This window comes from Phyllobates terribilis, unplaced genomic scaffold (assembly GCF_046119375.1).
Source record: "Phyllobates terribilis strain yellow unplaced genomic scaffold, ASM4611937v1 Scaffold_5__5_contigs__length_657084704, whole genome shotgun sequence".
Lineage (NCBI taxonomy): Eukaryota > Metazoa > Chordata > Amphibia > Anura > Dendrobatidae > Phyllobates > Phyllobates terribilis.
In genome coordinates this window covers 300,718,221-300,744,106 of record NW_027362765.1, presented here as the reverse complement: position 1 = coordinate 300,744,106, position 25,886 = coordinate 300,718,221, and the positions used below count along the sequence as shown (strand labels likewise).

Below are 25,886 nucleotides of genomic sequence, written 5' to 3'. Positions count from 1 at the left end.
GCCGCAGCTTGCCATGAATTAGATGAGCTGTGGCATCATGCCCCTGTCCTTCCCCAGCTCCGCCCATTTATGAGTAGCTAAATGAAACTGGCATGAATCCGTCAAAAGTCGAAAATGTTTTGCACAACTCTCCCTGCACCAAAATCTTGCAACTCTTGAAAGTGATTTAGTCTTAAAGGCTTTGGTGAACTGTGCCAGTGTGATACATTTTGTGCATATTCACCACCCGGTGAATCACTGCTTCTTGGGGGTGTATTCACATGGGACGTTTTTGTGCAAAAACCGCATTTAGCTCATACTTGTTATAATTTTAAGAGGTAGTAATAGTCGTTTGGCAAGCTGTAATCCCGGGGGCCCAGACCACAGGGCAGCCACTTTCTGCATTCTTGCCAGAGATGCGCCCACCTATATGACGCGCCCACCTATATGACGCGCCCACCTATATGACGCGCCCGCTGCAGCCATCTCTGGGACTGCCGGCGCTGCACACGTCTCACATTGCACTGGCCTCCTCCTTCTCCCCTTGGATTTGACTGGTTGTAGGAGGGGATTCCAGTCAGCTCATCCCGTCATACGACCTACAAAGCCTCAGTTCTCTGCTCCGTCCGCCTCTTGCTCTGCGAACTTTCTGTGACTCCTGGTCTCGCGCAGCTCCTGAAGACAAAAGTAGGACGCGTCTATGTGTGTGCACGGTGCCTGACCGCGTCTATGTGTGTGCACGGTGTCTGGACGCGTCTATGTGTGTGTGTGCGCACGGTGTCTGACCGCGTCTATGTGTGTGCACGGTGTCTGACCGCGTCTATGTGTGTGTGTGTGTGTGCACGGTGTCTGGACGCGTGTGTGTGTGTGTGCACGGTGTCTGACCGCGTCTATGTGTGTGTGCACGGTGTCTGACCGCGTCTATGTGTGTGTGCACGGTGTCTGACCGCGTCTATGTGTGTGTGCACGGTGTCTGACCGCGTCTATGTGTGTGTGCACGGTGTCTGACCGCGTCTATGTGTGTGTGCACGGTGTCTGACCGCGTCTATGTGTGTGTGTGTGCGCACGGTGTCTGGACGCGTCTATGTGTGTGTGTGTGTGTGTGTGCACGGTGTCTGGACGCGTCTATGTGTGTGTGTGCGCACGGTGTCTGGACGCGTCTATGTGTGTGTGTGCGCACGGTGTCTGACCGCGTCTATGTGTGTGCACGGTGTCTGACCGCGTCTATGTGTGTGTGTGTGTGTGTGCACGGTGTCTGGACGCGTGTGTGTGTGTGTGTGTGCACGGTGTCTGACCGCGTCTATGTGTGTGCACGGTGTCTGACCGCGTCTATGTGTGTGCACGGTGTCTGACCGCGTCTATGTGTGTGCACGGTGTCTGACCGCGTCTATGTGTGTGCACGGTGTCTGACCGCGTCTATGTGTGTGCACGGTGTCTGACCGCGTCTATGTGTGTGCACGGTGTCTGACCGCGTCTATGTGTGTGCACGGTGTCTGACCGCGTCTATGTGTGTGCACGGTGTCTGACCGCGTCTATGTGTGTGCACGGTGTCTGACCGCGTCTATGTGTGTGCACGGTGTCTGACCGCGTCTATGTGTGTGCACGGTGTCTGACCGCGTCTATGTGTGTGTGTGTGTGCACGGTGTCTGGACGCGTCTATGTGTGTGTCTGTTTGTGTGCACGGTGTCTGGACGCGTCTGTGTGTGTCTGTTTGTGTGCACGGTGTCTGGACGCGTCTATGTGTGTGTCTGTTTGTGTGCACGGTGTCTGGACGCGTCTGTGTGTGTGTGCACGGTGTCTGGACGCGTCTATGTGTGTGTGCACGGTGTCTGGACGCGTCTGTGTGTGTGTGCACGGTGTCTGGACGCGTCTGTGTGTGTGTGCACGGTGTCTGGACGCGTCTGTGTGTGTGTGCACGGTGTCTGGACGCGTCTGTGTGTGTGTGCACGGTGTCTGGACGCGTCTGTGTGTGTGTGCACGGTGTCTGGACGCGTCTGTGTGTGTGTGCACGGTGTCTGGACGCGTCTCTGTGTGTGTGCACGGTGTCTGCGCTTATCTGTCAGGCGGCGTGTGCTGGTGATTAGCAGGGACGCTTATCAGTGCTTTATAACGGTGTCTGCCATAGAGGATGCAGTCTGAGCCCGGAGGCTTTCCTGAGGTGTTTGCATTGCTGCCCGTGTGACTACATTACCTAGCCGAGCTGTGGCAGGGAGGGCTCAGCTCTATTTATGAGGCCAAAGCCTGACCTAGGGGGGCGCTGCTTGGAAGGCCGGGTTCACACCTGCGTCTGCAAAATTGTCTTATGTCAAAACAAATTTTCACCAGTGTCTGTCCTTTTGTATGTTTGGCTTTTGTCTCTTTATGTGAATGTAATGAAGGGCAAACAGTTTCCTGTCTTAATAACTGTTTTTTGTGCACCCATATGATCCAGACTCTGGAGCAAGTGGTGGGTTATGTTTCTTTACATCAGTGGTCCATGTGAATGAGCGCTGCAGCGCATTGGTCCTTGTCCTGTCCGTTATGCACGCGGGATGTTTAATGGCGCCCTAAGGCCGCACTCGCAAGCTTCCATAGTAATGCTCTCTGCATTGCAGGACACTGGACAGTTAAAACTGCACTTGAAAAGGTTATCACTAATCTAGTGTGTGTGTGTGTGTGTGTGTGTGTGTGTGTGTGTGTACAGTATGTGTGTGTGTGTGTCTTGTAACTTCTCTGAAGCTGGGCAGGATCAGAGTGCAGGTAGCTCCTAATCCCAGCTGTGGAGTGGTGACCTAAGGGCTCATTCATGCGAGCGAATAACATAGCGAAGTGCTATCCGTTGTCTTACGTTCTACTATAGGGCAGTGCTAATCTGCAATAAAATGTTATTTTTATTTTTTCTTCCCCCTTATGTCAGTTCGGCATGAGAAAATTGGATCCCGCGCACCTATTCAAGTCTATATTACACTCTAATGTCATCCGAGTGCAGTCTATTGTATGCACATGGAGAATTAAGTTCTCAGCTCCTGTGCTGCGCTTCTCATATACCAGAGATTCGGATTACAGTAAGGTGATACTCGCTCAAACTCTGGCTGAGTTTAATCCGAGTGAAATTGGCATAATCTGCCCAATTCTCTCGACGGCCTAAGAGTGAGTCTGCATGCAGTGGCAATCAAACGTGCAGCTTCATTCAACAGAATATCTTTGGTGCCATATAAAGAACTAGTAATCCTATTCTTTGCCTTTTTACAGCTTTTTGACCATTAGATTGCTATAAGGGAAGTTGACAGACTTGCCCCACCTATTGAGTAATCTTAGCTGAAGTTGTTAGCTCTATATTGAGGCTTAAAACTGCGCATTTTGGTTCTTTTGCCCTTTTCACCCAGCTCTGACAGAGTGAGTGGAGCTGGGGCATGACAAGCAGCAGCATTCGCTATGCCACAAATCTTACTCCAACAGGGACTGGAGTAGGATTTGTGACTAGGTGCATGCCGCTGGTCACCCTCCTGATTCATGGAGAGGTACAGGCCTCTTAAGTCAGGACTGTCTATGACTCGGCACATCTCAGGCATGAGGTAGAGGAGTCACTATTACAGCAACAGATTGCTGAAGACTGAGAAAAGGACTGCTCTGCTTATTATCCCTCTTGTGAACACTGCCCATTCCAGCTGCACCTCGCCAGGAAGCAATGGCCTTCACAATTTTTCTAAGGGCCGATAATCTGAGCCTTTTGGCCTTTCTTTAGGCATTGGCTTATTGGAAAACTGTACACTGACTATTCTGTAATACTTCATGTCAGAGAAATCTGTTTTTATTTCCTCAAGGACTGATACTGACTTTGAAAATGAATTCTGCCCTTGAGATGACAGATTTCTCTGATGCGATGTATTAGCGTTGCTTATTTTCAAATGTACGATTTCTGAAAGAGTAACCACAGTTTTTATTTTTAATAGGACCTGTCATTAGGCAAATGCAGTGCAATCTGTGGTCACCATGTTATAGAGCAGGGGCAGCAGAGCAGATTCATATATACCTTAGTTGTGAGAAAAGATCCAGTATAACCTGTATTGTAATCATTTTAATCCTCTGCTCTTTCTGGGATTTTCGGTCCAGTAGGCGTTCCTATGTATGCACACTTGCACAAAGAAAGCTGTCAGTCACTGGACCGAAAATCCCAGAAAGAGCAGAGGATTTAATGAGTACAACCCTGTTTATACTGAATGTGTTCTCTCAAAATGATATATCAATCTACTCAGCTTCCCCATTCTATAACATGGTGTCTGCAGATTAGTTGGCATTTTCATGACCGGTTCCCTTTAAATTAGTTGATTTGGGCTGTGGGCCTAGTTGGATGTTGTTGTGGTGAGGATTGCTCTGCAGAGTTGCCCTGTTTCACCTGTTGCATTAAAAGTTACTCTAAATAGAAGTTTCCGATCTATAAATGTGAGGCTTTCTGTGCCAGAAGCCTTAAAAGTAATCTATTACATTTTAATTCAAACATTAACCCTCTTACGAAAGTGACCTCTGGCACAACTGTGACTATCTGGATCATTTATTAGCGAGAAGAATTCATATTAAAAAGGTTACTGCAGTAGTTAATCTGCAAGTGGAAAGTTGGCCAAGTTCCACCATGTTAACCATCGCAGAATGTGCTGCGTCAGCTGCCAAACCTAGCCACTAGCCACCACCATTGGGACCTGGGACACCAGCTGGGAGAGGAGCAAATGCTGCTACCACCCCTGCTGTGGGTTTCTGTACTGGAGGGCAACACGTGGGGCACATACAGACCACTTATGGTTGTATTAAACACTCATCTTGTTGTAGTCAGACTGTTTGCTGGAAGACTCCTGAGCCTTGGTGGGGTCATTGCCCCACAAATGTTAATCCAAATGCTGTTAGAATATCCTTTTGTAAGGCCCATCACTTACAGCAGCACCACACAAAGCTTGTGACAGGCGAGCGGCTGAAGCAGGAACAAGGCAGCCATGTGGTCCTACTATTTTAAAATCACAGGACAATGATCTTCTGATGTGATGTCCAGTGTTTGGCGTCTGACATGTTACTGAGGTGTTACTGCTTTGACCATAGGGCTAGGATGGTTCTCCACCATTGGATTGAAGGCTATACTGTGAACCCAATGAGAACTCTCCTGCTCCTATTTGTCTACGTAATAGGGACCATATGTTCTTTTGATGGGTGAACCCCATCATATTGGACATTTATCATCTGACATTGCTGGAAATTTATGATATTCATCCACTGTAATCTGTCTGTGGGATGGTGCATGAGGCATAATGTGGTAACTTTTTTGGTTAAAAGGGTTGTTCACTACTATAGATAATGCATCCAATGTACTTAAATGGTGGAAATAAGATCATTTGTAAAAACCTTGTGCTGTCCTTCTTGCCTGTGAGCGGCTCTATCACTGGCCGCTCACAGGCATCACGTGACCCCTGGCTGCAGCCGGCTCTGACATCTGCTGATGTCACGTCAAGTTTCGGCTGCAGCCGGTGTGACCCAGTGACGCGCGCTCCCCTGATTGATGGGCTGTGGTCGGAGTTTCACCGCATGTCACAGCTCAGCATTCACCGCGCGCTTTCCCAATGAATGTAGGGAATGCTGGGTCACACCCGGCTGCAGCCAGAACTTCAGCGGATGCCAAAGACAGCTGCAGCCGGGGGTCACGTGATGCCTGTGAGCAGCCATCGATGGCGCCGCTCCCCATCAATAAAACCAACGCAAGTTAATTCCAAAAAAATCTTCTCTCCACAGGTTAAATACATTGGGGGCATTATGAAAAGTAGTGGTCAACCTCTTTAACTGTAACTACTATTCAAAGCAGGCTTTGTAATGTCTACACTACTTTTGGCAGTAGAATAAATTCAATACATACAGCTAATTTTTAACATCTTGTGTTTTTGTTTTTCTTCTTTAGTGCCTGAATACAAAATCATTTATTTTGATGTAAGAGGTAAGTAGAGCTTAAGCAGGGGGGAGGCTCTGTGACTTTTTACATTAAAGGTGTTGTCCACTACCTGGACAACCCCTTCTTAAATATAGTATTCCCTCTTGTAAAATCTCCTGTACGGTTCTGTTCCAGCAATGCTGGAGCCCGCGTGACCTTGGCTGCAGGGTTCAAGTGGCATTACAATCAGCCACTCTTGGGTTACTGCTATCTCACTACTTAAAGGAGTTGTCCCACAAACAAAAGTACACTTTAATCAATAGATCTTGGAATAAGTATCACAATTGGATGTGTTTAAATAAAATGTTCCTGTGCTGAGATAATCTTATAATTGTGCCCCTGCTGTGTACTGTGTAATGGCTGTGTCTGACTGTGCACGGACACGGTCTGATCATACCACAGCTCCTGGGCAGGGGAGGACACGAAAAATTATACAGATATTACAGCACAGGATCACAGCTTATTTTTTCTTTGAAGTTAAACATTGTTTAAAAAACAGGCAGGGAAATGTTTTACCTCACAGAAAGAATCAGCTGTGATCCTGGCTGTAATGTCTGTATACTCTTTCACTTTCTCTCCTGCCCAGGAGCTGTGGTATAATCAGACCATGTTCCTGCACGGTCAGACACAGCCGTTACACATGGGAACACTTGGGCTATGTGCCCACGATGCAGAAATGCTCCGGATTTTTCCTGAGCATTTCTGCATCTCCCTGGCAGAATAAACACATGCGGATTGTACATGCGTTTTCCTGGCAGGGACATGCGGTTGTGAAGCGTTCTTCACATGCATTTCCGCATGCGGGTGACAAGTGCTTTCCAAGCGATTTTAGCATCACTTGGAAAAGTGCTTGACAACTTGGTCACACTATATAAATCCATGCAAACGGCATGGATTTATAGAGTGTGACCGAAAGAATGGTAAAAATACATAAATATATACTTGCCTTCTGATGGCCCATGGTGTCTTTATCCGATGCGTCCTGGCTTGCTGGCAGCTCGCGGTAGACTAAAGGACCTGCCGACGTCAGCTTTTGCCTGACCCGTCGCACGTCATGGCTGGTCCTTTTCAGACAATCGCAAGCTGCCGAGACACATCGCTGAGGAGACCAGGCAGGGGCCATCACAAGTAAGTATAATGTATATCTTTTTATTTTCTTTTTTACAGGTACTATGGTATCTCCTCTTCTCCAAACCCAGGTACCATCCACACACTGAGACGCATGGAATCCGCATCCAGTGATGCGGATTCCATGCGTTCCAATGCAAGTCAATGGCAGAGAAAACCCAGCGCTTCCGCAAAATTGGTAGTGCTGCAGATTTTTCCGCAGCATGTGCACAGCACATGCGGATTATCATTGAGGAACATGGTAGACCTTCTACCAAGCGTTTTTTAAGCATTTCTGCAGCGGAATTGCCGCTGCGGAAACTCTTAAACGCATAGTGGGCACACAACCTTATAAGATTATCTCTGCAAAGGAACATTTTTATTTAAACACATCCAATTGTGGAAGTTATTCCAAGATCTAGTGATTAAAATGAACATTTGTTTGTGGGAAAACCCCTTTAAGCTTGTCTGTGGTTTATGATTATGGATGAATCTTGAACAAATGGAAGTGTAAAGAAAACGATTTGCAGTCGCTAATCAGCTGCAGGGCTTGCGTGGCATAGCAATGTCATGTGATCCCAAGAACAGATATTGCTGCAATGGTGACTTTACTTGACAAGGGGGACTATTTTGTTAAAGGGTAGGTAGTGGACAACCCCTTAATAGTGAAGTCTAGTTTTTGGCACATGTTAATGTGTGATCACTGGGATTTCTTCACTCGGGGCCCAGATCATGCCACAGTTATCAACAAACCTTTGAGGTGCTTTGGCCCTGGTCTGATATAGGCTGCAGTAACGCTCCTATACAGACTTGAGTCATTTAACGCCTTTACCCCCGACGGTGGTTTGCGCTTTTTAAAGGGGTTGTCCACTACTTTATATAATGTCGTCTCCCCCCACTCCAGGGCCCATAAGTGTTTCTCTAAATACCTTGTGGTGCCTTTTCTGCCTGTGAGTGGCGCTATCACTGGCCGCTCACTGGCATCACGTGACCCCCGGCTGCAGCCGGCTCTGACATCCACTGATGTCAAGTTCCGGCTGCAGCAGGGGGTACTCGCTTCTGTGTTCCACGGTGGATGCTGGGCTGTGGGCGGGATTACCCAGCACGTCACACCCGGCATCCACAGCGTGCTCTCAATCTCCTCATTCACTGGGAAAGTGCACGGTGGATGCTGAGTGTGACGTGCTGGGTAACCCCGCCCAGAGTCCACCATGGGGACCGTGTCACTAATGTCACGCCTGACTTGACGTGACATCAATGACGGGTCACGTGATGCCTCTGAGCGGCCAGCGATAGCACTGCTCAGAGGCAGAAAAGGCACCGCAAGGTATTTACAAAAACACTTCTGGGCCTCGGGGTGGGGGGGGGATTTATATAAAGTAGTGGACAACTTCTTTAATGACCAGGCTAATTTTTACCATACTGACCACTGTCACTTTATGAGGTAATAACTCGAACGCTTCAACGGATCCCCCTGATTCTGAGATTGCTTTTTGGTCACATATTGTACTTCATGATAGTGGTAAAATGTATTTGATATGGCTTGCGTTTATTCGTGTAAAAAAAAAAAAAAAAAAAAAAAAAAAAAAAAAAAAAAAACACGGAAAATTAGCAAATTTTTAAAACTTTGCAAGTTTCCAACTCTGAATTTTCATGCTCTTAAATCAGAGAGAGATATCACATAGTTAATACCCATATGTGGGTTTGGGTACACGGCATGGTTCGGAAGGGAAGGAGCGCCATTTGACTTTTTGAATGTAAAATTTGCTTGAATAATTAGTGGACGCCATGTTGCATTTGGGGAGCCCCTGATGTACCTAAACAGTGGAAACCCCCCACATGTGACCCCATTTTGGAAACTAGACCTGTCAAGGATTTTATCAAGAGGTATAGTGAACATTTTGAACCCAGAGGTACGACACAGAATTTGATAACATTAGGTCATCATATTGAATAAGTTGTCATTAGTCTTGAGCGCAAATGATCGCTACTTGAGTTTGCATCAGGTACTCGGGTATGCACAAAGTATTGTGGGTGCTTAAGTGACATGCTGTTTGACACACGCAAAAAAACCATGCGAGGATTGCTTGTGTATGGCAGGCAATCCCTGTGTTTATTTTGGGCTGTATAACAGCCGTGAAACCAGGGCTGTGGAGTCGGTATAAAATGGACCAATTCCTAAAATATATATAAAAAAAATTGGATACAGTAGTTCAATGCAGTTTGTAGGGAATATCTTTTTCATGAGAATTTGAGATTGTTATGAAATGTCCTATTCCTGATCTAATTGTCTAGATTTTTAGCTGACATTAATCTGTGCTACAGTAAATTTATCACTTAAACATGTCGGTGACATGGAAAATGAGGAGTCGGAGGTTTGGATTACTGACTCCACAGCCCTGCATGAAACATGCGGGACGGGGACTCGAGCATGTCACTCAAGCACCCGCGATACTCGGTGCATATCCGAGCACCCGATGCAAACTGAAGTAGCGAGCACTTGCGCTCATCACTGGTCACCATATCATCGTCGTTTTTTTCTTTACTTTCTGGGGGGAAAAAAAACCAAAAACATTCACTATGAGGCTGCAGAGTTACTCTGGACTCCTTCTGACCTCTGTTTAGTGTTGTCCTTTTTTTTTTTTTTCAGTGACCAATGGCACTTTTATGCACGCCTAATAAAAACAGACACCGTGGGATCACAGGCCAGACGGCGTCCACGGTGCCTCCATTTGCCTCATTACAGGGAATCTTCCACTGGGGTTTCCGTCTGAATCATGTGTTTCAGAAATTTACACGGAAACCCCAGTGTAAGTGTTCAGCACAGAGCGGAGGATACATGAGCCGAGTTATACTGCGATTTTTTTATTTTTTTTATTTTTTATTTTTTGAGGCAGAATTAACAAATCAGCAGCAGGTGAAGAATTGGTTTTATTTATTTTTCACACAGTTCCTTGTGTGGTAGAAGTGATTCAACGACTTTATTCTTCGGGTCGGTGCGATTACAGCGATACCAGATTCATATCGGGTTTTTGTTTGGCAGCTGTCACACACTAAGAGACGTATGTTGGCGTATTTTTTTTTTTTTTTTGTGTGTCCACTAAAAGTGGGTAACTAGTGGAACAGTTCTATAGGTCAAGCTGTGTTTGTTATTTTCTAATTATGGATGCTAATTAAATATATTTATTCAGTCATTCATTTACAACTTCACTGCAGTGATCGCATCATTTAGGAGGTTAAAGTGTCGGGAGCGGTGCGGATGTACGATCACTGACAATGTCAGAAAGGAGTTATTTGCAGACAGGCTCTACCAGCCATGTAATATATATGGGGGCCAACGCACTGTACCTGACCCATGTCAAGGGTGTTATTGATCAGGCAGTCAGAATTCAAATGTCTGACTCTTGTTTTTGCTAGAGATGGGACACTGACAAGTTCTGGGAAATGGCTGCCGGCTATCTAAGGTGTATGTGCGTCTCAACAGAAAAATGGACCTCTTCCATCATTTCCTCTTAAGTAGGGTCTTGGAGGAAAAAACACATCATGGCTAGTAACTTTAAGGGGGTTTTGGGATAAACTGTATATAAAATCGAAACATAGGTTTTATGTATAAAATTGTCATTTGATCTTGACAGGACGTTGTGAAGCCATGCGGATGCTCATGGCTGACCAAGGAGCAGAGTGGAAGGAGGAAGTTGTAACATTTGACACTTGGCAGAAGGGAGAGCTGAAGAGCAAGGCGGTGAGATGAAATTCCTCAAATCGGGTCTGTCACCAGATCTTACAAAATAGCCCAAAAACGTTATTGAGTACATCTATTAGACCACATGAGGCTGGTGTACTTGCTTTGAAAAACATTGAATAATCGTGATTAACATTTTAAAATGAGCCCTAGGTCATTTGAGTATCAGTCTTTAAAACTTTCTAAAAGTATTATAAAACCATTCTTGCATGGACATTCAGAGTACACTAGCTGCATCAGGTGTCTTTCATAATGTATACAGTTTTTGTATTGTGAATTCAGGTGGCAGATTCCCCTTTAGTGACGTGGTCAGAATTTTTGTTTTTTTGGGTACATGTGTTTTATTAAACTCGAAGAGCTGATGGTCTTTCAGCCCGGACTTGTGTAAAATTCTGTAGCTGTTTCAACAGTCGGGAAGCCTAGATATCTTGCTTCATCCACCGACAGTGGTTGACCTGTATACTCTCTTACAGATGCTGCATGTAGGTGAAGGAAGCAGGGGGGGCTCTGATCGGATTCCTAGCAGCAGCATAATGGCATCGTAGCATCAAAATGTTAAGCCAGATGATGGGAATTTAAATATGCTTGAGCTCAGCAAATTCCCCCTTTATCCTTTGCTAAGAGACCTTAGCGGTCCACTTTAACTGTTCGGCCACGTTCAGTACTTGGTCAGTATTTGGAAGCCAAAACCAGGAGTAGGTGAAAAATGCAGAAGTGATGCACATGTTTCTATTCTATTTTTCCTCTAATATTTTCCTTACAAAATCTCAATTTGCTGCAAATATACCCCCACCCTCATGGTGGATTTATATACACCAATTATTTTGCTGCAAATTTAAGGCCCAAACATGCTGAAGTCCCAGGATGGGTCAGTCAGAAAAGTGCATTTTTAATTTTGTGCAAATTCTGTGAACCATGTGCACCTGCACCACTTTGGTAAATTTGGAACAAAAAAGTCAACTAATACCACAAGAAAAGAAAGTGATGTAAAGAAACAATAATCCTGCCCATAATCTTTAGGATTGAAAATCAAGATGGTGTGTTCAATATTTTATTTTTCTCTTCATTAGTCCTGAATATTTGATCTGCACTTATTAGATCTCAATGTTGCTACAGTTAACTGCATAAATCAGAGCTGGTAACAAACTATAATATGATTCTATAGTCCATTTCCTCTTTTTTCTTAGGTGTTTGGCCAACTTCCAGGATTTAAAGATGGAGATCTCACCCTATATCAGTCCAATGCCATTTTGCGCCATCTTGCCAGGAATCATGGTAGTATTTGCATGTCCCTTTTATTCTTGAACCCAGTGACACATTGAGCTCCATAATCACCTTTTCTATTTATTTTTTCCTTTAACTATAAACTAACTGTAGATCTCTATGGAAAAAATCCTCGCCAGGCAACACTCATAGACATGGTAAATGATGGGGTGGAAGATCTTCGGCTTAAATATATACGACTAATCTATCAGAACTATGTGAGTAGCTGCCATAAATCTGATGATTACTATCTTGCTTTTTAGATTTACATGTGATTTCCTATATAACTTTTTTTTTATTTATATTTTTTAGGAAAATGGAAAAGCTGATTACATTAAGGCTCTGCCTACTGAACTTGGTCACTTTGAACGTCTGCTTGCATCCAATGATGAGGGGAAGAGTTTCATTGTAGGAGGGGAGGTGAGACTTGATTGAGGTTGTTAGTATGATACTTTCTCATTTTAAATAGGGACGTATGGAGAGGTAAGAACAACATCATATATGGCAGATTTTAAAGTGGTTCATTTAGTGTAAAATGCAGTTTAATACAATGTCCTATGGGCATTAAAAGTTAACAGGTCTTTACCCATGTGTGCACATGGATGAAACCTGTCAATCAACGGGTGGCGCTGAGAGGTGCTGGACTAGTCCCCTTCCAGCTATAGTCCCTGGATAAATCTTTAAACTACAGTTCACTAGAATGCCAGAGCATCTCGGAGAAAAGACAATATATACCTGGTTGCAGTTGTGCAGCCGGGCTCAGATTCATGCTCCCTGTGGTTTGGGCAGCATAAACATGCTATCAGGATCCCTTCAAAAAGTTTTGCTCACATGATTATAGGTGTCAAGAGCTAGCCATATGGTTATGATGCTACTATGCAGCTTCAAATGGTGGCATTTTCAGTTTAGTCATCCTGCAAAAAAAAAAGCTCTTGTACAACTATTCAGTGGAAAAGGGAAGTTTTTTGGCTTTGAGAATGATAGTTAGAGGAGAGAAAAAACTTTAAGGTGTTCATACGTTGCTTTCTTTCCCCTTCTCCCATGACGGCACCACCTGAGAAAGGGTATCCGCCCACCAAGGACAGGAATCCTACTGAATAAAAAGGTGGTACCTCTCCTCCGCATCAGTTTTGGTTTCCTGTCCTTGATGGGAACCTCTCAAGGTGGTATCTTTTGGACTTACCTGGCTAAGGATGTTGGGACGTTGGATACCTATGGTCAGGTTATACTGCTGCCTGGAGGTCGGCGGTGAGTAGGTGTGCAGGCAGGGTCCTCATGTATGTCCCCAGTCAGCACGCATCCTGGATCTGCCTGCAACGAGGCTAGCGCACCGGATTCTGTGCTGGGCCTGAACTCCTGCCAGGTAGGGAGCCTCTAGAGTGTGCCTGGACTCTCTTCTGGGGCTGCGCGGGAGTTCAGTGGTATTATGCTCCCCGTGGCTGAGCGTGCCGGCAAGCGGGACAAACTGGGCTGCAAGATGACTTGTCTGCACGCAGTGACCTGAGAAGCAGCAGTGCCATCATCGGGACCGCAGCAGGACGAGCGGCAGCAAGACCTGCCAGAGGAGCAGGCCAGGTCGCGAGTCCACCACCTCCAGACGGAAGCGATCATGTGAACTGATCCCATCTTAATCTCCTGCACCCTAGACTGAACGGCAGAGTTGTGAGTGATCTGTGAAAGTTCACGATAGTAAATGGGAAAAGCCCAAAAAGTGTAGCCCCAAGAGTAATAAAAGCAATAACAAGGAGTGTGCTGTGCGGGTCTAATACTTGCACTAAAGCTTTGCCTGAGTTGTAGCCAAAAGATTATATCTGAGGTAACGTTTAATTTTTTTGTAAACAGTTTACTACATGTAAAAGGAGTAGGAAGCTTAAGGCATCATTTATCAGATTCAGAGGAATCCATAGACTCTCCCTTGTCCTGGAATACTATTTCCTTTACCTCCTCGTTATCCTCCTCTTCCTCAGATAGCGACGCAGGGGGTAGGCCATGTTTTCCAGTGGAAAACACAGATAAGCTGATTAAAGCCATCAGAACGACTATGGGTATACCAAGACCCCTAGAACTGTTCAGGATATCATGTTTGGGGGTCTGGATCAAAAGAGGCGCACATTCATGGTCAATGAGAGGATCAGAACACTTATCTACAGGAAATGGAAGGGGCAGCTACCATCTTCCAAAAGAAGTTACCCATTTGAGGAAGAGGATGCAGCCAGATGGGATAAAACACCCAAAATTGAAGTGGCAGTATCAAAGTCACCTAAAAACTCCACCCTTCCATTTGAGGATTTGGGAGCTTTCAAGGATCCGCTTGATAAGAAAGCGGAAACTTTCTTAAACCAAACCTGGGAGTCCTCAGCGAGAGCATTGAAAGCGGGATTTGCAGCCACCTGCACAGTCAGGTCAATGATGGTCTGGTTGCAACCGCTAGAAACCAGATTAGAGGGGGCACTCCTAGGGAAAAGATCCTGGCCAGTCTTCCACTAATGCAGGGGACTGCTGCCTTCCTCGTAGACTTCTCGGCAGATTCAGTGGCTGCCAGATCAGTGAGTTTATGTAATGCAGAGTTCTGTGGTTTAAGAGCTGGCCAGGTGATGTTCAGTCAAAGATGAAACTTTATTCTATTCTGTGTGAAGGGGAGTTTCTTTTTGGCAAAACTCTGAATGACATACTGGATAAAGCCACAGATGAGAAGCATGGTTTTCATTCTGTCGATGCCTCAATACAAGGCTTCCTTTCGTAAGAGGAAATGTAGCGTAAGGAGTAAGTCTTCCAGAGGCCAGGGCAGATGGAAGGACAAGAAGCCAAAGAGCGGAGGCTTCATGTTCAGAGGGCTTTACTCCAAAAATAGGAAGAACGCCGTCCCCCAAGTGATGACCCTGGATATTGGGGATTATAAAGACAGGACTGTGACTGGAATTCACATCCATTTCCCTGCAGACCTTCAGGATTTTGTCTCCCAGGAGTCCCAGGGAGCAAGCAGCCCTGGAGCAAAAGTATTAAACCTAGTGGAAAAGAAGGTTCTAAGAGACTGTAAGCGAGCAGGGGAAAGGGTTCTATAACAGCCCTCCCCCATCCCCCCCCCCATTTCTGATAAAGAAGCTGGATGGCACCTTCAGAACCATCATCAACTAGAAGGGCCTAAACAACTTTCTAATCTGCAGATCCTTCAAGATGGAATCTATAAAATCAGCCATAAAGGTGGTGTTCCCGGGTTATGAGTGTCTTTGACCTGAAGGATGCCTACTACCACGTCACAATCCATGTAGAATACTAGCAGTATCTGAGAATAGCTGTATATATCAACAGGCGTGTGAGGCATTTTCAGTTCACAGCTCTGCCCTTTGGCTTCTCCATGGCTCCAAGGATCTTTACGAAGATCATTCTGGAAGTCACGGCACATTTGAGAGATCAGGATACTGTAGTTGTCCCTTACCTGGATGACTTCCTAGTAGTGGGCAGGTCAAGAGCATTGCAACCTCGCATTGACAAAAGTCAGAGCCTGTCTGGTCTTGAATGGATACTGAATCTAGATAAGTCAAGGCTGGAGCCTCGGAAGGTTCAGTCTTTTTTAGGACTTATCTTGGACTCAGAAGGACAAACTTGTCTGCTACCGGAAGACAAACAGAATTTGACCCTAGTCTCAATAGTCAGGAATCCATCCATGACACTAAGGAAAGCCATGTCTCTTTTTAGGTACAATGATCTCATGTATCCCAGCAGTCCAGTGGGCTCAGATACACTCCCGGCATCCTAGCGGTGGAGAAACAACTCAAGGGACATTTGAACAGAAAGATGACACTTTCCAGTACAGTCATCCGTTCAGTCACATGGTGGCTGGATCTGGAGAACCTGTCACAGGGAGTCTCTTGGTCATACCGGGTCAGGGACATAATCACAACAGACGCAAGCTTAGATGAGAGCACATCTGAGAGATTGTGTAATACAACGAGAAGGACTTCTCAAACATGAAGTTCACTGTCCAAATTATGTTAGACAACTGGACAACAGTCGCCTATGTCAATCGGGGGACACAAGATCCCGACCTCTCATGTTGGTGACAGAGCCGATGCTACAGTTTGCAACACAACATCAGCTTACGCTTGCTGCTCTGCAAAGAAAACAAAAGTGCCGATTTTCTGAGTGGGACTATACTGAAACCGGGCAAATGGGAGCTGAATTCAGCAGTATTCCAGCAAATTTTGGATCGCTGGGGTCAACCAGAAATGGATCTTTTTTTCAAACAAAACCAAAGGACAAGGATCTTCTGCTCCTTAAATCCAAAAGAGAGAGACCCTATGCAGTGGATGCACTGCAAATTCCCTGGAGCTTTTGGCCAAGTCTGTCTTCCACCCTCTGAGGTCGCGCCTGTAACAGTGTCCCCACCCCCCCTTCCCAGCCTGTTTTCATGGACCATACTGGACTCGGACCTATATTAGCATTTTCTGTCCTGCATCTAGTGGGGGCCTGTGTCTTTGTTCCCCTCTGCTGGGGGCTTCCCTTAAATACACAACCCTGCAGACCGGCTGGAGACTGGAGTTCTAGAAGATTCCTCATTCTTTGTTACCTGTAGTAAATGTTTAAGGGGGTGGTGGGGTGTATCTCTGCCCAACCTGGGAGCTGATTCCAAGAGAAGGAGAATAAGGCACATGTTTTTTAGTTAGTTGATGCTGTGCCGTGTGAAGGGCTAGGAACTGTTGCTGAAGCCTGATCTTGGTGCCGTGTATGGACTATTGGAGATCAGTTGCCATGTGGGATTGTGATCTCTTGCTACCCTGCTGGATTTGAGGACTTAGTCTGAGACTGTTGTTGCATTGTACTTGGCGTTGGATTACCGGGTGATGCCGCCGTATTTGCCCCTTTCTGTGTTACTGACTCTAAGGAACTACAGCTACGTTTGGGGTTATATTCTCCCAGTCTCAAAGATTGTTCATCGTCCTGCTGTCTGTCTGCTCTCGCACCCCCGTCACGGGGCCTGCATTTGACGGCCTGGAGTTTGAAAGGTCATTACTAGTCCAGGAAGGGTTTTTCCCTGGTCATTTCAGAGAATGGCAAGAGTGTGCAAAGCAGTCATCAAAGCAAAAGGTGGCTACTTTGAAGAACCTGGAATATAAGACATATTTTCAGTTGTTTCACACTTTTTTGGTAAGTATATAAGTCCACATGTGTTAATTCATAGTTTCGATGCCTTCAGCGTGAATGTACAATCTTCATAGTCATGAAAATACAGAAAAATCTTTAAATGATGAGGTGTGTCCAAACTTTTGGTCTGTGCTGTATATGTTTGTGTGCGTGCGTGACTGCATGCGGCCTCCTGTCTCTGGGGGGGGGGGGGGCGCCGCCGTGCGGCCTCCCGCTGTGTATAGATGGCGCACTACCAGCCAGCATAGATTTATATAGTGTGACCGTAAAAGAATGGTAAAAAAATAAATATATAATTACCTTCTGATGGCCTGCCGACGTCAGCAGTCGCGTGACCCGTCACATGACTAAATGACGTCACGGCAGGTTCTTTTCAGACCATCGCGAGCTGCCGGCAAGCCAGGACGCATCGGATAAAGACACCGGGGGCCATCAGAAGGTAAGTATAATATTTATTTTTTATTTTATTCTTTTTTTTACAGGTTCTATGGTACCCGGGTCCGGAGGAGACTCTCCTCTTCTCCAAACCCGGGTACCATCCGCACATTCAATCGCATGGATTCTGCATGTACATATACAGTGATGCGGATTCCATGTGTTCCAATGCAATTCAATGGCGGCGAAAGCGCCGCAATTCCGCACAATTAATGGTAGTGCTGCGGATTTTTCTGCAATGATGATCCGCAGCGGAAGTTTCCGCAGCATGTGCACAGCACATGCGGATTATCATTGGGAAACATGGCAGACCTTCTACCAAGCGTTTTTAAGCATTTCTGCAGCGGAATTGCCTCTGCGGAAACGCTTAAGCGCATCGTAGGCACACAGCCTAAAAAAATTATAATTAATATTGTGCCAAATTAATTTCATGTGAACTTTTCAGAAATCAAACTATTTTTTTCCGCACTAGATAATCGTATTGCCCTTTTCTACCCCCGCATTTTTTATTTTTTTTATTATATCTGCAGCTTTACTGTAAAAGATATATAGAAAAAAATCTTTTACAGTAAAGCTGCAGATATAATAAAAAAAAAAAAAATTAAATGTGGGGGTAGAAAAGGGCAATATGATTTAGTGTGAAAAAAATAATCTGATTTCTGAAAAGTGACTATTCTGAGCAAAAAAAAGGTAATGAAGAAATACACAATTGCAGATGTAAAAAAACAGCCATGGGGGAGTTGAATTGGTTTGGCATAGTTTTACCTAAGACTTTGGCAGTGCATTGAGATGGTGGGGCACAATTTAACTTTCACATATTGGTCAGGCATTGTTCACACATTGGTCTTAAATTTTTTTACTTTCACTGGAGTTGGTCAGACAATGTTTAACACCCATCACAAATTTAATTGAACGGTACTAATACGATCTACCATGCTAATGTGAGGATACTTAGAGCTTTAGATTTGAACTTGAGAAAATCACAAGATTAAATGTTTAACAATCCTGCTGTACCTACGATTTTTTTATTTATTCATTTTTTTTTTACTAAAAATGCTGCAACAAAAGACGACACTTTGCACTTTTTGCAGGAATAGTTGTACTTTTAAACGCCATTACTAGTTTTACCATATAGTGTAGTGGAAAACTGGGGAAAAGAAATTCCAAGTGTAGTGAAATCGCAAAAAACATAAGTGCAATTCCAGTTTTTTTTCTTTTTTTTTTTTCTCCACGTTCACTGGATGCTAAAACTGACCTGCCATTATTATTCTCCAGGTCATTAAGAGTTCGTAGACACCAAACATGTATAGGTTCTTTTTTAAGTGGTGAAAAAAATCCAAAGTTTGCTTAAAAAAATGCGCTTTTTTTTTGGGATCTGGGGCCGGGTGAGGGCTTATTTTTTGCGTGCCGGGCTGACGTTTTTATTGATACCATTTTGGGGTAGATCCAATGTTTTGATCGCCTGTTATTGCAGTGTTGCGGCAACCAAAAAAACACATTCTGGCGTGTTTTTTTTTTATTTTATTTTTCTCGTTCTGCCGTTTACCGATCGGATTATTATTTTTTTTTTTATATTGATAGATCAGGTGATTTCTGAACGCAGCGATACCAAATGTGTATGTGGAGTTTATTTTATTTTTGAATAGGGCAAAAGGGGGTGATTTAAGCTTTTTTTTTTTTTTCTTTCTCCACTTTTTTTTTGCTTGCTTGAGCAGGTCACCTCTATGTAGCAGAAATACTCCTGTGCTCTTAGCGCTGACCACTAGGTGGCACTCATGGCAATCTTTACATGACAACCACTGGGGTCTGCTGCAGACCCCGGGTTTCCATGCCCACGCATCAGTGACCCGCGATCATATGACTGGGTCTTCGATGGGCTGGGTTAGTGACGCGCTTCCGGCGCGGCGCTGTTAAATCCGCTGTCAGAGTGACGGCGGCATTTAACTGGTTAACAGCCGCGGGTGGATCGCAATTCCACCCGCGGCTGTTGCGGGCCCATGTCGGCTGTAAGAATCAGCTGACGTGTCCGGTTCAGTGCGGGCTCAGCGCTAGAGCCTGTGCTGAACCGGGGGTGATGGCCTGGAGCATACTAATACGCTCCAGGCCAGTAAGGAGTTAACAAACACAAATGCTTATTGTGCAGTGCTATTGTGTAATGCATAGGACCTTAGAAAATGTGGTAAATATTAAAGATATGTACAACCCAAATGGAGGGATAAAATTTAAATGATGTACAAAACTCCTTCTCCAGGCGGCCCACTAATTCATTTAATGCAGTTTTCAAGGTTCGATAAAATGCAACAAGCTGTACACAAAATCCACAAGTTTGTACCAATATATGGGTACCCAATTACAAAATAAATTGGGAGTATAATCTATTACACAATTGAAGAATCCAAGATGATTATACATCCCATTCCAGGTGAACAAGGATAGTTGATGGAAATGTATTGCATCACAGTAGTTTCCCCCTAGAGTGGTCACTTATAAATAGTACTGGTGTAATAGTAAAAAGTAATAAATTAAAAGGCAAGTGCATGTATAGCTGATATACTCTTAGGCTGGGTGCCCACGTAGCGTTTTTCAAGCGTATATGCTGCGGAATTTCCGCAGCGTAAACGCTTGTGAAACGCTAGGTAATCCGTCCCCCATGGTCCCCAAGGGGATTCCGCAAGTTCTATGCCCATGCAGCGTTTATGCTGCGTTCAAAAATCCGCAGCATGTTCATTCATTTTGTGTTTCCGCAAGCGGAATTGCCTTTTGCAATGCATTAAAAAACGCAAGGCAATTCCGCATGTGGAAATCGCGCGATAAACGCGCGGGGAATTCCGCATGCGTTTTTCCGGGAGAGGACTTGCAGAAATTTTCTGCTTCATTTCTGCAACGTGGGCACATAGCCTTAGGCTGCATGCCCACTATGCGTTTTTGCCGCAGAATTTCTGCAGCGAAAACTCTTGGTAATACGTGACTCATGGTCCCCAATGATCCGCATTTGCTGTGCGCATGCTGCGGAAATTTCCGCTGCGGATTATCCTTGCGGGAAAAATACGCAGCATGTCCATTAATTTTACGGACACGCATCATAATTGCCGCCATTGACTTGCATTGAATCGCATAATATCCGCATGGGCGGTCGCGTGACCTGTCACATGACTAAATGACGTCACCGCAGGTCCTCTTAGACCACCACGAGACGTACAACAGACCAGACGTAGCGGAAAAAAAACACCGGGGGCCATCAGAAGGTGAGTGTAAAATTTTTTTTTTTTTTTACCATTTTTATTCTTATTAACTTGGTCACACTATATAAATCCATGCCGGTTACATGGCTTTATATAGTGTGACCAAGTTGTCAAGCACTTTTCCAAGTGATGCGAAAAACGCTTGACAAACGCTTCTGCCTGGCAGGAAAAAGCACATGTAAAATCCACATGAGTTTTTCCTGCCAGGGAGATGCGGAAAAAATCTGCATCGTGGGCACTTAAGTAGTCTTTAAAAGTGCCAAATATCATAAAGAGTATAAGTATTAATTTGGTTAAACCATATGAGGTATACAGTTGGGGAAACGTGTATCTGATGCAAAATCAGCAGTGTAAGTTTCCCACCTACAAAGAGCGGAGAGATCTGTAATTTTTATCGTAGGTACACTTCAACTGTGAGACAGAATCTTGGAAGAAAAATACTTATTTCGTGCAATAATGTAAATTAATTATTTGATACAAAAGAAAAATGGAACTTTAATATCAAATATTAAAACCTTTGCAATTAGAGGTCATACATTTCCTGTAGTTTGCACATTGCAGCAGGGATTTTGGCCCACTCCTCCATACGGATCTCCAGGTTTTTCAGGTTTCGGGGCTGTTGTTGGGCAACATTGAGTTTCAGCTCCCTCCAAAGATTTTCTATTGGGTTCTGGTCTGGAGACTGGCTGTCACTCCAGAACCTTGAAATGCTTCTTACGGAGCCACTCCTTAGTTGCCCTGGCTGTGTTTTTCGGGTCATTGTCATGCTGGAAGACCCAGCCACAACCCATCTTCAATGCTCTTACTGAGGGAAGGAGGTTGTTGGCCAAAATCTCTCCATGCATGACCCATCCATCCTTCATTCAATACTGTGCAGTCGTCCTGTCCCCTTTGCAGAAAAGCACCCCCCCAAAGTATGATGCTTCACGTTTGAGACTATTCTTGGGATTGTACTATTTCTTCATCCTCTAAACACAGTGAGTGCAGTTGATACCAAAAAGTTCCATTTTGGTCTCATCTGACCACATGACCTTCTCCCATTCCTCCTCTGAATCATCCAGATGGTCGTTGGCGAACTTCAAACAGGCCTGGACCTGTGCTGGCATTAGCAGGGGGACCTTGATTGCCCTACAGGCTTTTAATCCATGATGGTGTATTACTAATGGTAACATTTGAGACTGTGGTCCCAGCTCTCTTCAGGTCATTAACCAGGTCCTCTGGTGTAGTTCTGGGCCGATTCCTGAACTTTCTCACAATCATACTTGCCCCACAAGGCAAGATCTTGCATGGAGCCCCAGACTGAGGAAGATTGACAGTCATCTTGTGTTTCTTCCATTTTCTAATAATTGCGTCAACAATTGTTGCCTTCTCAACAAGCTGCTTGCCTATTGTCCTGTAGCCCATCCCAGCCTTGTGCAGGTCTTCAATTTTTGTCCCTGTTGTCCATAGACTGCTCTTTGGTCTTTGCATGGTGGAGAGGTTGGAGTGTATAAGACACCTGTCCACACACTCAAACAGGTGCAGTTAACCTAGGTAATGAGTGCAGAGTAGGAGGGCTTCTTAAAGAAAAACTAACAGGTCTGTGAGAGCCAGAATTCTTGCTGGTTGATAGGTGATCAAATACTTATTTCATGCAATAAAATGCAATTTAATTTTAAAAATCATACAATGTGTGATTTTTCTGTTTTTTTATTTTTAGATCGTCTCTCCCAGTTGACTTGTACCTACGATAAAAATTACAGACCTGTCCAATCTTTGTAGTTGGAAAAACTTGCAAAATCAGCAGTGTATCAAATATTTATTTTTCCTCACTGTAAAATCCACTTGCAAGGATGGGTCTACAGCTGCTACATAAAATGACAATAGTGAGTGCGATTATCACAAAAGAACATGACATCATGAATGTATTAGCATAATTACCACCAGTCCCCCTGCTGCATGTTTCACTCTTATGGCTTTGTCAATAAGGGTACAAGGAGAGTTCTGCAAACTTTTTATAGACTTTTTTTTTTTTTTTTTTTCTTCTCTTTAGTTCTGTGATTTTGATTGTTGTTGGTTATAATGTGCTCCTGGTAACCAATGACATACAAGTCCTGTGTATTCTGACCTGGCAGTCATGCCTACTTCTTGATGAGCTGCCTTTTTTAGTAGTTTAGTGAGGTGCAGGGGACAAATGAGACTGCTGGATCGGACTACACACTGTCTGTTTTTGTGTTGGGAAAGTGTTTGGCACAATGATGCTGATCTAACAGGTATTGTCATTATCCCCTGATTTTTAGATTTCCTTTGCGGATTATAACTTGGTGGATGTTCTGCGCAACCATCTTGTCCTGGCTCCAGACTGCCTTTCTGGCTCTCCACTCCTCTCTGCCTATGTCAAGCGCATAAGCGGCCGTCCCAAACTCGAAACCTATCTCTCCAGTGATGCCCACAAGAACAGACCAATCAATGGCAATGGCAAGCAGTGAGTGCTGAAAAACAATGGCCAACCATGGACTTGGAAGCTAGAAGTGAACCTGACAACTTTTTGTTACTTTCAATAATTTTGATATGTTTTGAAGGTCATAACTACATACTGTAAAATGGTTACTGCTGAATATGGAAATTGAATTATTGAAAAGTGAAAAAATAGATTTGATCAAAGCATTGTGTGGTGTCTTTTTTTTATTTTTATTAAAGATTTTTGTGCCTCAAAATAAAGTGGTGGGACTTCTGACAGATGCAATTCCTTAACTAGATCAATATGACACAGCTGTATGCCAGCAGTCACCACTAGGGGGTGCTTTAGCCGCTGTTACCTACTGTTCATGCATTAGTCAGTAAAACAGTTTGCAGTGAACTCATCCTAGTGGTGGAAACTACAGGTAACTGTATAAAGTAATTAAATGGTTTCCCTTGCTACTGAGACTCAAACTGTAAAATCAAATAATCGTACACTCTAAAGGTATTCTGGTGAGCTTTAAAGTAAAAAAATATATATATATATATATATATATATATATATATATATATATATATATATATGTATATATATAATGTGTCTCACATTGCTATTACTGTTCTCTAAAGTCACATGACAAAACCAGTTTACTGTTTTCTGTACCTATTGGACATGAGAGGTTATTAGTCAAGCAGTTGGCTAGCTGGTGCTTGTTTGGGGTGTTTTTTTATTTTTTTTTCTTAGATTTCCCCCCTCCTTCTCTTTAACAGGTGGCTGGGGACAAATTTGGCTTCCTCCACTTTCCAGCTGCTCTGGTGTTCCTTGAACTCAAATTTTCAATCTTTTGTCCTTCTGCTAATTCTGAGATGGTTAACTGGCTTCAGTACGCCTTAATCTCAGTCAGAAGTCTGCTCTAGCGCCTTCCCTACTTTCGGTGGTGGAGTTCACTTATTGTATGGTTTCATCCTTGTGGCCGTCCTTTCAAGTTGTGTTTAGTATGGAACAAGTTTCCATTTCCAGATGTGCTTACGGCTTTTGCATCCCACCGTTTAGCTCCTGCTGGAGCACACTTCCGGTTCTGCGATTTGTGAGGATCATGTTCTCTGTATCCAAAGGCTGCTATGAAGTTGGAGTTCCTGATGAGCCACATTGTGAAAATTGAATTGCATGGGAGGAGTCAGCACTGTTTAATTGGGTGGGGGTGGTAAAACATCCCCATGACTGCCTAAAAAGCAGGGTTGCAACTTTTTTTTTTTTTGTGGACTGTCTTAGAATTACTGGGTGATTGGCAACCCTGACTGTAGAAAACTCTTCTAAATGAAAGCATTGAGAAAAACCAGAGACAAAGCTTCAAATCAAGATCCACAAAATTACATAATATTGATAAACTTTTATTAATTTGTAATCATAGGAAAGGGGAAATTCACAGTTGCAGGGAACAAATGGAGAATAAAAAAAACAAAAGAACCAACAGGGGCACGAGCAAGGAACATATCAGGTCTTGATTAGGGCCCCTGGAGAGCTAAGCACCAGAGCAGGCTAGGCATTCACCTTAGTCAGACTGCTGGAGAAGCAGAGAAGATAGTATGTGTCTTGGAGCGAATCAGACACAGGCCAGACTCCACAAGTATCAGTGGTTACCCTGGATAAATATTGTTTTGTTTGATCAAGCTGGGTTAGCTGAGCATTATATGAGTAGTCAGGGTCTGTCCTATTTAGTCAGAGCTTGGACAAGACCAGAAATAATGTTTACGACTTCTGTGCAACCTGTAAAAAGCATGAAAACTGCGCTCGATTGGACCAAACCCACAATGGCTGTATGAGCACTACATGATGCCTCCTACCTTTAAGAGTGAAAACCTACAAGGTTTATTATTAACCTGCAAAACTAAGGAAGCGCTCGTCACCTGCCTCCAATCGGCATTCCACCGAGCCAGCTGAGCGCCAGCCAGGAATACTGCTACCCTCTGTCTCAAAATAGAGGCTAGGATATTTTTCCCCCTGAATTCGGTAAGCTTGCCATGCACAGTTTACAGTCGCTGAACTTGGTTTTTGTCAGACATAAACTTAGTTGTGGAACCAGTACCTTTACAAAGAGGGAGTATGAGGCACAGACACCCTATAAAAGCACTACAAGGCACAGGGGCACCATGAAGCACTGAGAGACACTATGAGGCCCCATTAGGTACTAAAAGCCACTGTGAAGCGCTTTGAGGTACTAACAGGCGCTATACGGCACTATGAATGCACCATAAGGCACTATGATATGAGTCACTATGATATGTTCTGCTATGAAGAGCCATAAGGCGCTATGAAGTGCTATGAGGCACTATAAAGCACTGAGATTCTATACGGCACTATGATGTGCTTTGAGACACTATAATGTGCTATGAGACACTGCGAAGCGCTATGAGGCACTATTAAGTGACATGAAGCGCTGTGCCATGAGGCACAACGCTATGATGTGCCATGAGGCACCACGCTATGAAGCGCTATGCTATGACGCACTATGATATGCCATGAGGCGAGGCACTATGATGTGCCATGATGATATGTTCTGCTATGAAGAGCCATAAGGCGCTATGAAGTGCT

At 44.4% G+C, this 25,886-nt stretch overlaps 1 protein-coding gene across 1 annotated transcript; it reads left to right on the top strand.

Moving 5' to 3' along the window:
• Window positions 1–469: 469 nt before the first annotated feature.
• LOC141273071 (glutathione S-transferase P 1) lies at window positions 470–23,500 on the top strand. The gene is made up of 7 exons (XM_073684426.1): window positions 470–666; window positions 5,894–5,929; window positions 10,666–10,772; window positions 11,960–12,047; window positions 12,150–12,253; window positions 12,348–12,455; window positions 23,134–23,500. Coding segments are annotated over exons 1-7 (633 nt in total). The 5' UTR covers window positions 470–665; the 3' UTR covers window positions 23,323–23,500.
• The last annotated feature ends 2,386 nt before the right edge of the window (window positions 23,501–25,886 follow it).

What these genes read in the sequence shown, in the direction of transcription:
- LOC141273071 (XM_073684426.1), top strand. An exon ending in CATTTATTTTGATGTAAGAG is followed by an intron (nt 5,930 to 10,665) that starts GTAAGTAGAGCT and finishes TGATCTTGACAG; the next exon opens with GACGTTGTGAAGCCATGCGG. An exon ending in CCATCTTGCCAGGAATCATG is followed by an intron (nt 12,048 to 12,149) that starts GTAGTATTTGCA and finishes AACTAACTGTAG; the next exon opens with ATCTCTATGGAAAAAATCCT.